The 16,243-nt window shown below is 42.0% G+C and overlaps 1 protein-coding gene across 1 annotated transcript; it reads right to left on the bottom strand.

Annotated features, from left to right (window-relative positions):
- Nucleotides 1–3,828: 3,828 nt before the first annotated feature.
- On the bottom strand, nucleotides 3,829–15,707 carry LOC146198765 (uncharacterized). The gene is made up of 5 exons (XM_084592645.1): nucleotides 15,576–15,707; nucleotides 13,659–13,810; nucleotides 10,214–10,281; nucleotides 5,749–5,835; nucleotides 3,829–4,022 (listed from the first exon to the last, which is right to left on the bottom strand). Exons 1-5 carry the CDS (start codon nucleotides 15,687–15,689, stop codon nucleotides 3,892–3,894), a joined length of 552 nt encoding a protein of 183 aa, XP_084448771.1. The 5' UTR covers nucleotides 15,690–15,707; the 3' UTR covers nucleotides 3,829–3,891.
- Between the last annotated feature and the right edge of the window lie 536 nt (nucleotides 15,708–16,243).

Genomic DNA, 16,243 nt, shown 5'->3' with positions numbered 1-16,243 from the left:
AAAGTCAGACATCGTACTCTGCTTTGGACCGTCGATGCTGTGAAGAAGTCTGTCCTGATACCGGTTCCATATGAACACACCACGATTCGTACTGACTCGAACCTTGAATGAAACAGAACCAGACTGCTTGAGAATCGTGCCAAAAACCCATTTGTGAGGACCTCTATAGTTACGCACGTAGACCTCATCGTGGATGTTGAAAAGCCGCTCTCGCGCTCTGCGTCGCACCATCTCAGAGAGCTGTTGCTGAGGGATTGACTGCGTCGAGTCTTGTGCGGTCTCCTACCTAAGAAAAGGTTTGCCGGCGTTTCTCTTGTGGTCGCATGCTGCGTGTTGCGGTATGTCAGCAGGAATGACTGTAAGGCGTCCTGCAGGGAGCCTTCCGGTCGTCCCTTCCGCAACGCAGATTTCATTATTTGGACAAATATCTCCGCAAGGCCATTTCTGCTTCGGTGATACGCTGTGCTCGCGATATGACGGCCACCTAAGCCTTTTACGAACCCTTTGAAGCCTTCAGAAATTGACTATGGACTGTTGACGATGGTCTCGGGTACGTCGAATCGAGAGAATAGGTTTTGGAGACACTGGATTGTACGGTAAGACATAGTGTTCTCCCTAACGTAATAGTCCGGCCATTGTGCGTCAACAGCAACGAGGAAGATTGTTTTTCATGTTTCCCGCGAAATCCAAGTTTACTCTTTGCTAGGGACAAGTCGGCCAAGACCAAGAAAGAAGCGGAGCTGTCGCTATTTGTTGCGTTGGTGCTGACATTCTTGACGTCTCTTTACGTATTGTTCCAGGTCAGTGTCGATTGCAGGCCACCAGACATAGCTTTTCGCGAGTTCTTTTCTCCTCACAATATCGTGGTGACCCTGGTGTAGCCCCTCAACCTAGAAGTCACGGTGTTTTCGAGCCGCGACTAAACTCATGCTATGCATCAAACGAACAGTGAGCTCCAAACGCCTGTCAAAGAAAGGTTTCAAATCCTTTTCCAAGACGTGCGCCGGCCAGCTAGCACTTGTAAAGTCGAGTACTATGCCTAATAAATGGTTCCGGCTGGTTTCACGAGCGATGTCTTGGCCTGAGCGGACAGCGTTTCGAAACGCAGCGAATCGTTCGAGCTTTTTACTTCCAGACAGGGATTGTAGTGGTTTTATAATCACCACACTGTCGGATGGTTCCGTCTTTCTTCACGACCGGTACCAAGGTCCTCGTCTAATCCCTTGTAGCAACCAGAGATATAATACGAAGCTTCTCCATTTTCGCAAGTTCAGCTTCTACTGCACCTTGTAGAGCAACTGGAATCCTTTTTGCCTTCTCAAACTTCGGCTGCGACCTTTCCCGAAGGACAATCGTGGCTCGTTCTTCTGCAATAGTGCCTAGTTCATTCTTGAAAAGCTCGGATTTGGAGTCTGGCAGGTCGTCCAGTTTTCGTTCCTAGTGTCATGAGTTTCGTTCCATGTCATGAGATGGACAAAGGTTCTTCAAAAAACAGGCGCAGTAATTGGTCCTGCGTTGACTGCTTGAAACGAGGCAGACGACGCGTTTCGGGCCAACTCCAGAATATTCACTCGTTTCCGAGGCTTTGTCTCGCTAGTTTTCTTCCCTTTGTAGCAGACGCGTTGAATATGCCATTTCCGGTTACAATTGTAACACGTATCGCCGATATGACGGCACAATTCGCTAGAGTGATTGGGTTACCCGCATTGGAAACAGCTTTGCGACGTCACTATCGGTTTTTCAGCTCGAACGTTCTTCACATCTTGCCCCGCGGGCCCGCTGTTACGCGTAAACACCCGGCTTTTTGTTGAGTTTTTCATGGCAAGAGCTTTATCTACAGCTTTCTGGAAGGCTAATTTTTTATCTTCTGTGAAAAACACCCGCTGAATGTCTTCGCGGAGCAGGCTGCAAACGAAACAGTCCCGTAGCGCTTCATACAGAAAACTTCCGAATTCTCAACTCTGCACCAGGCTTTGAAGCTCAGCGACAAATGGGGCAAATGACTCCCCGCTTTAGTGTGATCGCTTGTACTTCGCACGCTCTGCAATGACAGACTTTGCGGCGCCAAATGATCGCTCAGGAGTTTCAGAAGACTCTCAAACTCGTTTGAGGATGGATCGTCTGGTGCCGTCAACGACTTGAGCAACGCGTAAAGCTTCGCGCCGATGAGACGTAGCAAGACCGGAACTTTTTTTTTTTTTTGTCGGGAACCTCGTTAACCAAAACGTAAGCTTTTAGCCTTTCTTCATACGCGCACAAATCGCTTATGGACTCGCCAAAAGCTTCAATATGACCAATATGGCTCAAGACTCACTTGAAGTTCCAGCCGCCGTAATGCTGCTTTCAGAAATTCTACCACCAGGCAATCTTCGAGGCAGGAATCTCTCAACAAGAGAGGCAGTTTTCTTACGCTGCGAATTCCGTACAACAATCCTGTCCTCGTCGCCAATATGCCATGTCTGAGCATCGAAGAATTGGGTGGCGTTCGCAAAACGACAAAGAGCATTTTCCTCAACTTGGCAGGCTGCCAGCTGGCTCCATTCTGAGGATGGAGCGTCCGAGCAAGCGTGGTTTAAAGCGAGCATAGACTATCGGACAACCAATAGCCGCACACAGCGCATGCTCATGTAGCACGTGACAGCGTCACGTGTGTTTCAATTCGCGCGCACAAAAGACCAACCTTTCTCTGGCCTCTGCCTTTGATGACTTGCTTGAATCTTCGCTCACACCAAGCTCCTCATTCACGGGACGCTTCAAAGGCGCGCTGCTGTCCATGGAGACTTCTGAGGTTGCTGAGTATTCCGCCCATGAGATCGGGCGCAGTATGTCGCTCGCAGTTCCAGGTTCTGTCGGCATGGTTTTACAGACGCCGATGGTTGACTCTATCTGCGGACCACTACGCACTAGCAGCACACCATTGACGGAGCAGCCTCAACGCTCATCCGCAGCCTCCTCGGCAGCTGCCAGTGGCAAATCTTGAGATACTTCTGCTGCAGAACGCGGCTGTTATTCAGCTTAAGACCTGACTCACCATGCTCAAGTTGGTCAGAGTACGGGGTGGCTCGCTAGGTGGCTGGCGGCTTGATGTCTTGTGAATTATTAATGGTCATGGCTTCATGTGAAACCCCGAAGCTTAGCTCTCCAGAAGCGTCCACAATATCCGAATTTTTCATGACGTGTTCTAACACTACATCCTTTTCATAGGACTGTCTTCGGTACAACAGAGATAGACACGTCCGGCAGCAATGCCGTACGCGTCGATGCACCCCGTGCTATCGTTTTGGTAACACAGTGGATTCTTGTGTCATGACATATGCCGATAGGTTACGTCAGGGTTCCTGCTCCAGGAAGGGTCGTTGGCACCAAGCCTGTTAGAGGCGCACATAGGGAACGTGGTGTGTTATGTACTATTTACTAACGTATGTTTGGGGTGCGCACTTCTGCTACAAGAATATTGATTTTAATAAATTTTGATAACGTAAACAAAACGTGTAAAAAAGCGATGTTAAGGGCGATATCTTGCCCAATCCTAAGGCGAAGCTTAATCTCCATCTAATACTTCCTACGTCATGACATAAGTGGTACTTTTTACCTACTTTGCTTCGCTGTTGCGCATTCGTCATGTAGAGCCTGCTATATATCCTCATAGACGTGAAATATAAGAATGTGAAGGATGAATTTTCTAGCCTTTAGCAGCGTTGTTTACAGCATTACTGCTTATACTAATCCTCCTTTCTTGCTTTTAAATGATTTGCCGGTCTGGGAGAGATGACGTCGTGCGCTGTTTCATGAAAGAACGAACAATCCCGACACAAGAAAAGTCCCAATTCAAGATTTATTTCGTCTCTGACCTTGATTCTTTATGGAAACACCATCGCCTAGGCCAGACTTCTAATGGATGAGCCCTTCGCAGGAATCTTTGTCGTAGACAGGCGTTGCTTCTCTGCAGTTCTTTTTGTACTGGTCCACACAGGTTTCAGGGACTTCATCCTTTACTGAATCGCTCACCCACATTACGCAGACTGGGGAAGAAGAAAGGAGCTTTTTAAATACATGGAGACATGCAAACCAAGGAAGCACCTCGAGCAGAATCGATTGCCAACGATTGAAGGCCAACATCTTGTCTTCTTCAACTTCACCTTCAACATCAGTTATAGAGATCAGAAGGATGAGATTAGAGCAGTACCGACTGATAACTGATCGCATCCCTCTTGCTACGCCGCGCTTTCTTATTTATGCTTAACATTCAACTCTCAAGATAAATTATAGCAGCAGCATTCCAATTAATGTCGCGCATTTCACAAATGCAATTAATGATAAATGGGCAGATCTTCAGTTAGCACAGTTTTGAGCTGTCTTGAGACAGAATACATTTATTTTGTATGAGCACAATTTGAAGTTCCCCTCCCTATAAATTTTTGTCTAGCAATTTTAACCAAACATTTATCAATTCTTTGTAGTCGCTTTGTAAAAAACTCTGGGGATGTCTGCTTAGATGTGTCATCTGATGCATAGAGTTTTTAAATAAACAGCCTATCTTAAACGCTATCACAGCGCAGTTGTAAATTTATTTCTGCTTAACAGAAATGTGTGTGTGCGTGTGTGTGTGTGTGTGTGTGTGTGTGTGTGTGTGTGTGTGTGTGTGTGTGTGTGTGTGTGTGTGTGTGTGTGTGTGTGTGTGTGTGTGTGTGTGTGTGTGTGTGTGTGTGTGTGTGTGTGTGTGTGTGTGTGTGTGTGTGTGTGTGTGTGTGTGTGTGTGTGTGTGTGTGTGTGTGTGTGTGTGTGTGTGTGTGTGTGTGTGTGTGTGTGTGTGTGTGTGTGTGTGTGTGTGTGTGTGTGTGTGTGTGTGTGTGTGTGTGTGTGTGTGTGTGTGTGTGTGTGTGTGTGTGTGTGTGTGTGTGTGTGTGTGTGTGTGTGGCTCTTTTATATTGTCTATGCCATGAATATTTTCCTTCTAGAGATCCAATTCAAAATCTGCCCGATTATTCGTGGTCACACTCATGTCAGCAAAGAATCTGCGCATCTCAAATTGTTTTAACCGTTTCAGCCACGATTGTTCTTCGCACACGATGAGCGGCCTCTTCTGAGCAAGTTGCAGGCACGCTGTCATAGGCCACATTTCTGGCGGCTTGACACATTCATGAGAAACAACCTACACTTCCTGAAAGCCGTTGCTCTCCCGTCGAGATCCAATCTAGTCGGCCACTGCAACTGTATTGCCGTAAGTTTTGAAGGCACGCCAATTTTCCGCGTTTTCTAGGTTGTTCAGCCGCGCAATAGACGTGGGCTGCAGTTACCCATCGAAACTGCGCCTGTCGGATTTCCTGTCTATTCAACTTCCAACTATCTAGAATCACCATTCCCAGTGCAGCGCCTTTCGGCCACCTCCGCTTATATGTGTAATTCGCTCTTTTATTTCAGAATTCACTGTTTCGAGAGAAATATTTCTTTAGAATAAGAACGTTGAGGTAATTATTGAGGATAAATCCAGCTGCTTTTTTCCGATATTCGGCGTCGGATATCTGCACCCAAGATTTTCTTCTTTCGACCTCCTCAACCTCCTAGCTGCTGGCGTAGCAATCTCTTCACTCTTTCTTCGTAACACCTATCTCCTTCCCGAAACCCGGATGTCATCGCGAGAGCCAGTGGCATGCGCTCGGTTTCCACCCCGATTAGGCTCTAGTCGTAAGGTACTAACTGAAATCTCATTCAATCTACCAGACATAGTTAGCAGTAAATTTCACTTACCTTCACGTTGGTTAATGGGGAACTCCATGACAGAACACTTCTCGTAGTCAGTATATGCGATACGGTTCGTTAGCGGGTGCTCATAATCTGCAAAAATTTCAAGGAGTAAACATTACTTTTGTAGAACTGGAAGCAAGCGAGGGCATTTTAGTCAAATGATAAAGCTATAGTAGATATCAACGGCTTATGAGGTATATGAACAGTATCTGGTCCCTTTAGTACTGTACTGAAAAATTAGCGAAACTAAGCGCAAGACTAGTAAATGCCACAGCACATCGCTTGTTCTGTTCTCGGCCTATTCACCCAGACTGACACTATGAAGGTAATGGGTTCTTACTTTAAAGCAAAATTGGCGATGAGTTCTAAACAATGCATCAAATATTTGCATTGTGTGCATTAATAAAATTTCTTAACGAAACTGAGGTTCCCCCAAGACATTCGCAATAAATACACGTCACTTGCTTCACTGAGTAGGTAATTTATTACTGATCTATTAAAATGCTATGTTAACCCAGTGGGAAAAGTATTGAAACGTTTCTGTTGTGAAAACGGATTTTCTTGCGGCTTTTTGCCGTACATCTGCAGTGACAACAAAACGTTCTCTAGTGACATGAATATTTTGTCCAGTTCCCCCAGAAATGTACTGCACAACTCCTGACTGAAGAAAACGCTACTAGAATAAGAATAAAATAAAAAGCTAATGCAGAGTTACCAAAAAGTGTGTCATCACAGCAAAACCACACAATATTTCGTCACATTTTTCTATGGTGCTAGAGGTTTTTCGAGCATGAAAGTAGCGGTTTCTGTGTAGATGTTTTCTAAGCTTTAAAACTTTGGCTACTGTGACCGAAATTAACAAACTTGGCTTCTTGTTATTCTTGTTGTCAACCAGGTACCAATATTTTACAGTGTCGCTTTGTTATATTTCAAGCTATAGCTACCGGCCGGTTAGGCTTCTCCAACTTGCTTCATAAAATGTTGAATTTACAAATTATCTCCGAAGGGAAATAATTTTGAACCATTCAAACGATTTATCTATCAGCGGTGAGGACTATGCTGACACCGCCCTTTGTGTCTCGGCCAACTGAATACTGAAAAAAAAAAAAAAACAATCAGTTCGTTTATTTATTCATTTATTTATTTATTTATTTATTTATTTATTTATTTATTTATTTATTTATTTATTTATTTATTTATTTATTTATTTATTATTTATTTATTTATTTATTTATTTATTTATTTATTTATTTATTTATTTATTTATTTATTTATTTATTTATTTATTTATTTATTTATTTATTTATTTATTTATTTATTTATTTTTACTCTCAAGGCCGGGGCATTGAAGAAGGGAGTGCATACAAATTGGCAGCTTCTTGATAGGGTGTATATATGGCTACTTATACAATTCTAGCTAAAGCAGTACAAAAGACTTGATGATCAGTGACCCGGGAAGGTGGTTCTAGTCCTTTGCTGTTCGTGAAATGAAAGAGTATGCTGAACATTTCGTTTTATAGAAAGGAATACCGACCCTATGGAAATGATCAATTCGGGATTAGGTATATCATGAAGGGGGCACAAGATCGCTGCGCAGCATGAGCTTATGATACATAATTTTGTGAAATAAACAAAGACGAGCGTATTTACGACGGAACGCAAGCGACGTTAATTGCAATGTGTCTAATAGATGTTACGCTACGCTAGCAATGCGGTTGCAGTTCTGAAGGACGAAGCGAACCGAGTTATTTTGCACTAATTCGAGGGCGGTGATGAGGTTATCCTTGCTGGGATCCTACGTTGACGCAGCATATTCTAGCTTACTGCGAACTAACGATTTATAAAGAAGACTGGTACAGAGAAGCGCAGAGAGACAGAAGCACAGGAGACGTTACGATGAAGATAACCAAAGGAGCGATTGGCATTGTTAATTATGGCATTGATGTGAATTCCTAGGTAGCGGTGTAATGTCACCTGTTCTAGTGGCATGTCGTCAAGGCAGTACGAGAAGGGATGGATCGAAATTCGAGGAATACGTATTGCTTTACATTTAGTTACGTTTAGTGTCATCTACCATGTAGCACACCAGTCGAAAATTTCATCAATATCATTTTGCAAGATTTCAGCGTCGTTCATCATCATCATCATCATCATCAGCCTGATTATACCCACTGCAGGGCGAAGGCCTCTCCCATATCTCTCCACTTAACCCGGTTCTGTGCTAGCTGCATCCACTTGACCCCTGCGAACTTCTTAATCTCATCCGCCCACCTAACTTTCTGCCTCCCCCTGCTACGCTTTCCTTCCCTTGGAATCCAGTTTGTTACCCTCAGCGACCATCGGTTATCCTCTCTTCGCACTACATGTCCTGCCCATGTCCATCGTCGTTAGGGTCGTTCATTTCATGGAACATTATGCAGTAATCTGCAAATAAATGAATGATAGAAGTTACGCAGAGAGGGAGATCATTTATACATAAAAAAGTCCAAGACGGATCCCTGAGGAGCCCCAGAATGAACGACTGACAATGGCTAATGAAGGTTATTTGCTGCTACAAATTGTGTATGATTGCCAAGAAAATATTGGAATCATGTTAATATGCTTGAGTGAGTATTCCGCTTGCTCAGCTTAAAGAGGAGTAGCTTACGACAAACTTTCTCGAAAGCCTTAGCAAAGACTAAAAAGATGCAATCCGCGCATGAGCGACGATCAAGAAAAACCTGATGTTTTTTGCGTGAAAGTAAGAAGTTGTCCTTGTACGAGAATGATTTACGAAAGCCATGCTTGGCGTCAGTGAAAATGGAGTTAGATTCCAGAAAATTGACTATATCAGTATACAATACATGCTCAAAATGATTGCACAGAATGCTAGTTAAAGATATCGGGCGGTGATTAAGAGGGGAGTTTCTACGACCCAACGTGTCCAGCGGAACCACCTTCTCTACCATCTAGTCAGCCGGAAGTACAGTTGTCTCAATTGACTGCTTGAATACTTTAGTGAGAACGACTGCACAATAAAGTTTTGTGCTCTTAAAGAACTTAGCGTTAGTATAATCAGGTCCAGGGCTCGTAGACAATTTAAGATTGTCTAATATTTTTCTATACCTTCGGGCTCGATGGTTACTGCTTCCATCAGTGGAAAAAGGCAATGATCCAGTGTGGGCAACGCGATTCTTTAAAAAGGAACAAAATTGCTGTAAAATCTTTCATTTAATATTTTAGGGCACTCAGTATCCGCAACAGCAGAACCATTTACATCAAAAAGTTTGATTGAATGATCTCTATCGAGGTTAATGACCCGCTCAATTTTTTTTTGATCATTGGAGAGCATGTTAGGCAAATTGTATTGTAGAAACTTAGCCCTGGAATTTTTCATCATCGATACATACACGTTATTGGCTGCATGATATGCCTCCCATTTCGAAACAGATTTTTTGGCGGTTGGTAAAGACGTTTCTTTCTATTAGAAAGCCTTTCTATGTGTGCATTATACCATAATGCTTTTGCATGCGTTTTAATGGGGCGTAAAGAGATATATTTTTAATAAGTTCTTCAACTTTAGCATTGGAAATACCACAAATCGTTTCAGTGCTTCGGTGATAAAATTTTGCTATAAGTACATCGAGAAACGCACAAAGTCCTTCGTTGACAGCCTGAAAGTCAACTGCACAAAATTGCGAATTTGCTTGATCGTGTTATCGTCATTGACAGCTGGACTGTTTAGGTTAAAAAAGACAAGCAAATAGTCGCTTACACCGGGCAGGCAAGCTAAGTTCGAGACAACATCGGGATGGAATGTCAATGCTAAATCTAGAAGGTTCGCCGAAGAAGCAGATATTCGGTTTGGTTGTCGTACCAACTGAGAAATGTTTGTGGTTGGGTACCAACTGAGAGAATGTTTATTTCAATATTGAAATCCGAATTTTCGTGTGAGGGTTGCTAAACTTACTACATATTAGTTGTGCTGTTAACCAAGATACTATAAACATACAGAAGTTGTTGAGAATAGTCATTAACGAATGTCTTCACCGTGATCAGAATTAAATTTGGTTCTATATATATGCCAAACCAAAACAACTGTAAGCTTTGATGGCGGTGTCGATGCAGTTTTATACATTCGACGTAAATAAAAAATACGTGGTATATACTACAAGCTATAAATGCAGGTTGACGAAATATATTTTTGTAGTGCAGTGTAGGAAGAAATATTGCCAAAGAACACTTGCTATATTTTATCTCACCCGGGACTTAATAGCCTTGTTTTATCGTGAGGTGCTTAGTCTTCCTACCGATGTTTCATCTTTTTGTTTCCTCTGTTCTTTATAAAAGTTCTTGCTCGTTTCTTTTTCATTGAGACCTTCGGCTCCTACCAAGTCAAATCGCTTACTATGGCGTTTTGTCTTCCTGGTTTCTTTGCTGAGCAGCGACATTTAATAATGATATGCACGTCATACATATCAGCCATTACCATTGTCAATAATGACCACAGTGGTATCAGGCGTCGGCCCAGGCGTTAAGTAGTAAGTGTAGATTCTTCTGCAAATAAAACAATTTTTTTTAGTAAGTTAAACATGTATTAAGGATTGCCATTTGCAATGTTTTGACTTTTATTTAACTCAACACTGCCTTTGTGAGTAGCCTATTTTACGAATACAATGTTTCGTATGGGGCTCAAGAGTATAAGATTATAAAGTTTTTTTCCTGTCGATGCGTGGTGATCTAAATTTCAAATTGTTTGGGTTCGAGTCCCCCAGAGGTTTCACATAATGGCTGCGTGAGCTATAGCATGATAAAATTGATTTTGTTTTACGCTAGCGGCACACAGACACAAAATGTTTTACTGCTCTGATTAATTTTCTCTACCAGAAGTAGAGTTGTTTTATGCTGAAACAACGTTGAGGTTGTGCTTCTTAAACACGCTATCAAAACAGTCAAAAAGTGGGCCAGGTGCACAATTTTATGTTTTCTCCAAGAGTTTCTAAACGTGTGTCCCACTGGCCCGGCACAGCTTAAACAACCTTCGCTAAAGATTCAATTCATTCTGGTTTACTTTTTGTACAAACAGCAATTCATCCTGCTGGCACCAAACATTAAAAATGATGTCAAATTTTTACGTACATTGCAGTAATATTATATTGAACATATTACTATTTCTTTACTGTTATAATACAGATAAAACGTAATTTAAAATTAACGAAATCATTGTATAAAGCGCGTTTTCCGTAATGACTATGTTTCAAAAATTAAAAATAATGTTGTGTATACAATGAATACACTCCCAATGTGTCTGAACTAAATATTGTTTGCATATGGTTGTGTTTAGGTCATAGCCATTAAAATATATTACGAGGGGGGGGGGGGGGCTTAGAAGTTCCTGGCTTTGCCCCCTTTGATGTCGAATTGAAAAATTAGTTTGGTACCATGAGACACCATTATATATTTTTGTGTAACTGTATAAGTATCAGATGTGTCTGATTTATAACTATTTTTAATTTCATGTAGAACGTGAGATGACAGAGGCACAAGCAAGTTTCACTTCTGTGGAGTTCAGGGCCGTGCTGAAGTTTTTGTTTCTGTAGGGAACTTCTCTAAAGGATATTCACCTTGATTTGTCACAAATACTAGGGGTAAAGTGCCCTTCCTGCAGCACTATCAAAACCTGGGTTGCTCGCTTCAAGACTGGCGATTTCACTGTTGAAGTTGAGCTTCGTAGTGAGCACCCCACAACCTCAACAAACCTGGCAACAAGCGATTCTGTCCATAAGCTGATTCTTGAGGATAGGCGAATATCCGCCAAAAGGATAGCCCAGATACTAGACATCCCCCGAGATCACGTTGGTTTTATTATTACCAAAATCCTAGACATGCGCAAGCTTTCAGCGAAGTGGGTGCAGAAATGTATGAACAGGGAATAAAAGGAGACTCGAGGTGAGGCATTCCGAGCTGTTTTGACTCATTTTGATTCTACAAAAGACTTTTTCGACAGATTAATGACTGAGGACGACACTTGGCTACACATTTATGATCCCGAAACCAAGTAGCAGTAAAAGGAATGCAGTCAAAGTGAATCCCCGCGACAGAGGAAATTCCACGCTCAGACATCGGCCAAAAAAGTCACGGCGGCCATTTTCTGGGACAAGGATGGGGTTCTATTGGTGGGCGACCTACCTCAGAGCTGTAGTATAAGCGGAGAATATAACGCTAGCCTCCTCGACAAGCTGAAAGAGGCAATTAAGGCTAAACGGCGAGGAAAGCTGAACAAAGAATTTCTTTTGTTGCAGGACAATGCACCTGCGCACACGTCCAAAGTTGTTGCTGCCAAACTGAAGGCCCTCGGTTTCCCTGTTCACCTGATCTGGCTCCTTCTAAATACCATCTGTTCCCCAACTTGAAGAAACATCTCAAGGGTTGTCATTTAAACGACATTGCTCACGTCAAACTTGCTCCTCAAAGCTGGTTTTACGACCTGTCAGATAATTTTTTTCTTAAATGATGTAGAAAAGCTCCAAGAACGATGCAGCAAGTGCATCAGACTCAGGGAGGAATATATTGAATAAATGTGCCCTTTCAAAACCTTGACTACATTTTTTCTGCGCAAAGCCAGGAACCCCTCAGCATCCCCGCGTATATTCAAGCATTGCGTCGCGGGACTTCCTTCAGTTTCTCTCGGTAAAGAAGCAGTTCAACTTCAAGGGACTGCGCAATAAATCTCATAATGTGCCAGCCATATATGTATTATGCGCATCCCCGTTATTTCCACGGAGTACTTTTGGTATCATCCATGCATCACTGTTAGCGTGGACATGTGAGTGACATGTATACATTGTGACATGTTGTAGAACCAAAAGGCGCGGTATTGCTATTGGTGTATTAATCGTTGATTGTCTCGCATATTCCCTTCATAGCTTCAGGTCCTGCATGCTATGATTTGAATTTTAAGAACTGCATTTTAGCTATACAAACGTTTATATATATGACAAAGAAATGCGGACATTTATTTCCAACATATACAATTGTTAGAAGACAAGTTGCAATAAAAAATACCCTATCTTAAGTCAAAGTGGCGTTGTAGTAACATTTCAGTGCTACCTGGGCATGCGTTTTGTTTATTAACATCACTTGCAATGTTGGTAGATAGTTTGAAAAAGACGAATTGCCAATTAAAACACTGCCTATAAACAGTTCTGATCTTACTGTGAAAAATGAATTTTTCGTCGCGTTGTCACAAGCATAAACTCTGGTTTCATACCTGCAACTGAGAAGGTACACATGTCTCGCTTCGAACCTTTCAATTATATTTGCGAAACCGAGGTAGAAAGTATGTAAGAGTTTGGCCTAATGTCCTAGACCACGCATATGTCCTCCTTCAGTAGAAGTAGGATGCACTCCAACTATATCTGAAGCTTTTCTAACATCCAGAAATACTCTTCTCTTTGAGAAAAAAAAAGAAAAATAAATAAAGCGATACCACATTACTTTCGGAACTGTAATGGATTTCCCCAGTTTTGGTTAGCACCATTATTATATGAACAATATTTTGATGAACTCGTGCGTCTGTCCTACGCGCTTCCAAAAAACACATACGAGAGTTGAGAAGCTTGATTGCATGATTGTTTTAATATTTATTTTTGTTTCTTTATTTATTTTTTATTTACTTACAGTACGCTCAGAATACAGCTGCAGGTGGCAGAGGGTAGAGGCGGATAAAGAATATTTACAATGTAAACACAAAAGTATTAGATAATAAATGTACACGAATCTCTAAAACACAAGTTCCCCGCGGAAGTTAGCCTATAAAGAAAATGAAAACAACAAGAAACAACATGGTACAAAATGTATTCCTTAGAATGCGGCACTGCTGTCAAAATGTCACATAAGAATATATGCGTTAAAACAGTGTACATAAAACATACAGGTTCTGCGAATCCTTGTCTTTAAGAGAAAGAGTATAGGTTGCGCTGCTTGGCTCCTTTTCCAGATCCGTCCTCATCGCATTGAGGCAGTCGAGATCGCCATCGTTGTCAATGTCATAGAGAGCTAAGGCGTATGGAAATGCTTCATACACCTGAAGCAAAAAAAGAGACCAATTTATTTTACCCCGTCCCTGATTAGCTTCAACGCTAGGAAATTATCTCTGTAGGTTGCATAGCATGTGAGCTTATTTTCTTCTATTCTTTTAAATATTAATATTAGCGGGTGGCATAAACCCGACCGTTTGAGGGTCACTGCACTGGTTGCACAATTAAGAAGAACGAAACGCTTTCCAAAGAGCATGAGAAGCACCTGGGTGCAATAAATGATTTTGTTATGGTTCTATTACCAAGGTTTTTGCTATACTTCTAACACTGTGCTTATAAAAAAAAAAAAACGAAGAAAGATACAATAACCCATGCAGTCTGGTGTTGTTTGAAGGTTATCGCACGAGCGTCGACCAGCACAGCGTTCTAGGCACCTAGCGACCGATTTCGGAACAATAAAAAACACGATTTCGCGTTCCTTTCTCTCTGGTTCACTGTTCCATGCTAAAACCATCACCCCCGCAACAAATTCCCCACCTTCCTCTCTACTTTAAGCTTTCCAATCGTTGCGATAAAATATGGACTTAGTTACTTCTTATCTTCGCGGACGATAAAAGGAATCACCTCGCGCGCAATACGATCACTACCTGTTTGTTAAAGAAAACAATTAAAAAGCTACTCACACAGAAGGGAGTGGCAACTGCTCAAGTAACAATAAAGAGAGTGAGGGAAGCAGACCTGATACCTTCCTCGACACGGGAGACGAGTGCTGACTATGGCGCTGGTTATGTTCTCTGTCGACGATCGCAGAATAACCTTCAAGTCGCGCAAAACTGTAGACGTAAGGTTTTTTTGCAGAAACATTTCCCCTGTTCCGTCCTCGATAGTGCCTCTAAGCACTCTACCAGGCTAGACTGTAGACGTAAGGTTTTGCAGGCTCGCCGAATAAAAATCAAAACAATGGGCACTTTTCACATCTAAAAAAGATGGTCACGTTTGAAAAGCAGAGTTTGCAATAAACCACTTGTAATTTAGGCCTCTGAAAGTAAAACATCAAGAACACTGACGTGCAGCATGTGTGGTGGAAGTAATTAGATTAGCCACTTTTGTACGTTTTGTTTTCAAGATCATAGGTTGGAACTTATTTGTTTAAAATAACGCGCCTACGAGCTGATTGCTTTAATGAACAAGACTAAATGAACGACAGTTAATTACGGGCGCTTTATAAGATTTCTAGAGCTCAGGTGTCAACTCATAGAAGTTCAAATGCACAAAGAATCGGTCTTTTGATAACATGATACGCTGTTGCTAAGCTTACTCGTATACAATGCCATGCTTCCTTAACTCCACTGCTAGGCAACCCATTAATGGCTGCGTGTCATTCCTACAATATCAACGAGGATAAAAATTATAGGACAGCAATCTTACACACAGGAGTATGAGAAAGTGAGTTTATGTGAGAGTTTTTCAGATAGTTCATTACGTCGAAGTCTTCAGCGCGTTGAGTCTAGGTACGCCTAAGCTTAAAAAAAAAACAGTAAGCACATCTGTTAGATCTGTTACTTTTCAAGCAAAGTATAAAAGACAAGATTTTTTAGAGAAAATATCTACAGTGCTTCTCACCCATATTCTTATGTAGTAACGGTTGAGGATAAGTGAATAATGGGTTACAGCTCATGAAATCGTCACCTGTGCCGACCTTTTATTTGACAAATCTGCCCACATACTGACCATCTGAAAGTTTGGGCATCACCGCCCGAATAACATGTCTACCGATGCGAATGGCTTCAAATCAGGACAGAGTAAACTGACCTTAAAGGCATCCACGATATCAGGGTTCTGGTCTTCTCCTTCGCAAGAAGCAAGCCTAAAGGCACACAGCCAAATGCATACGGCGATCAACGTAGCTGAAAAAACGCGTGCCATCTTACCACTGCACGAGGAACCTACTGCGATAGCGCATTATCTGGCTTTAAAATAGGGCAAGACCTGTTATTCGTTGCCTAGACCTGCGCAGCAACGCAGGCTAAATGAATGCTCGAAGTTTTTATTATTTTTATTTTCATTCATTGAATCCGTTAATTATGCCTGCCGCAAGTAAACATGACTGATATTTGTTATCTTGCAGCAAAAAAAAAATAGATGAACTAAGAGAAAAAGAAATATACCATTGGCCGACATGAGCTTATCTGCTGTAGTAAATTAATGTCAAAGAATTCAGCGATAATACATGTCACTCACGTTGGCGGTTCCTGGAGCTGAGCCTTGGCAGGAACAAATGAATATGCCCTGTCCGCTATTATATTTCACTGGAGAAAGAGGCTCCAGCCTGGCAACCATCTAACCACGAGCAACCATAGAGTTGGCAGATTTTAAACGGACTGCTTAAACCTGTGCGCGCTTGTCCAAAAAAAATGCTGTGCGCAGCAATACAGGGAGAAAGCAGAGAGTCCCTCTTCTCTATTCAGTACGCCCCGTTT

The sequence above is a fragment of the Amblyomma maculatum genome, chromosome 2 (genome assembly GCF_055883805.1).
Source record: "Amblyomma maculatum isolate TAMU_Amacu chromosome 2, ASM5588380v1, whole genome shotgun sequence".
Lineage (NCBI taxonomy): Eukaryota > Metazoa > Arthropoda > Arachnida > Ixodida > Ixodidae > Amblyomma > Amblyomma maculatum.
This window is presented reverse-complemented; position numbering and strand designations above follow the sequence as displayed.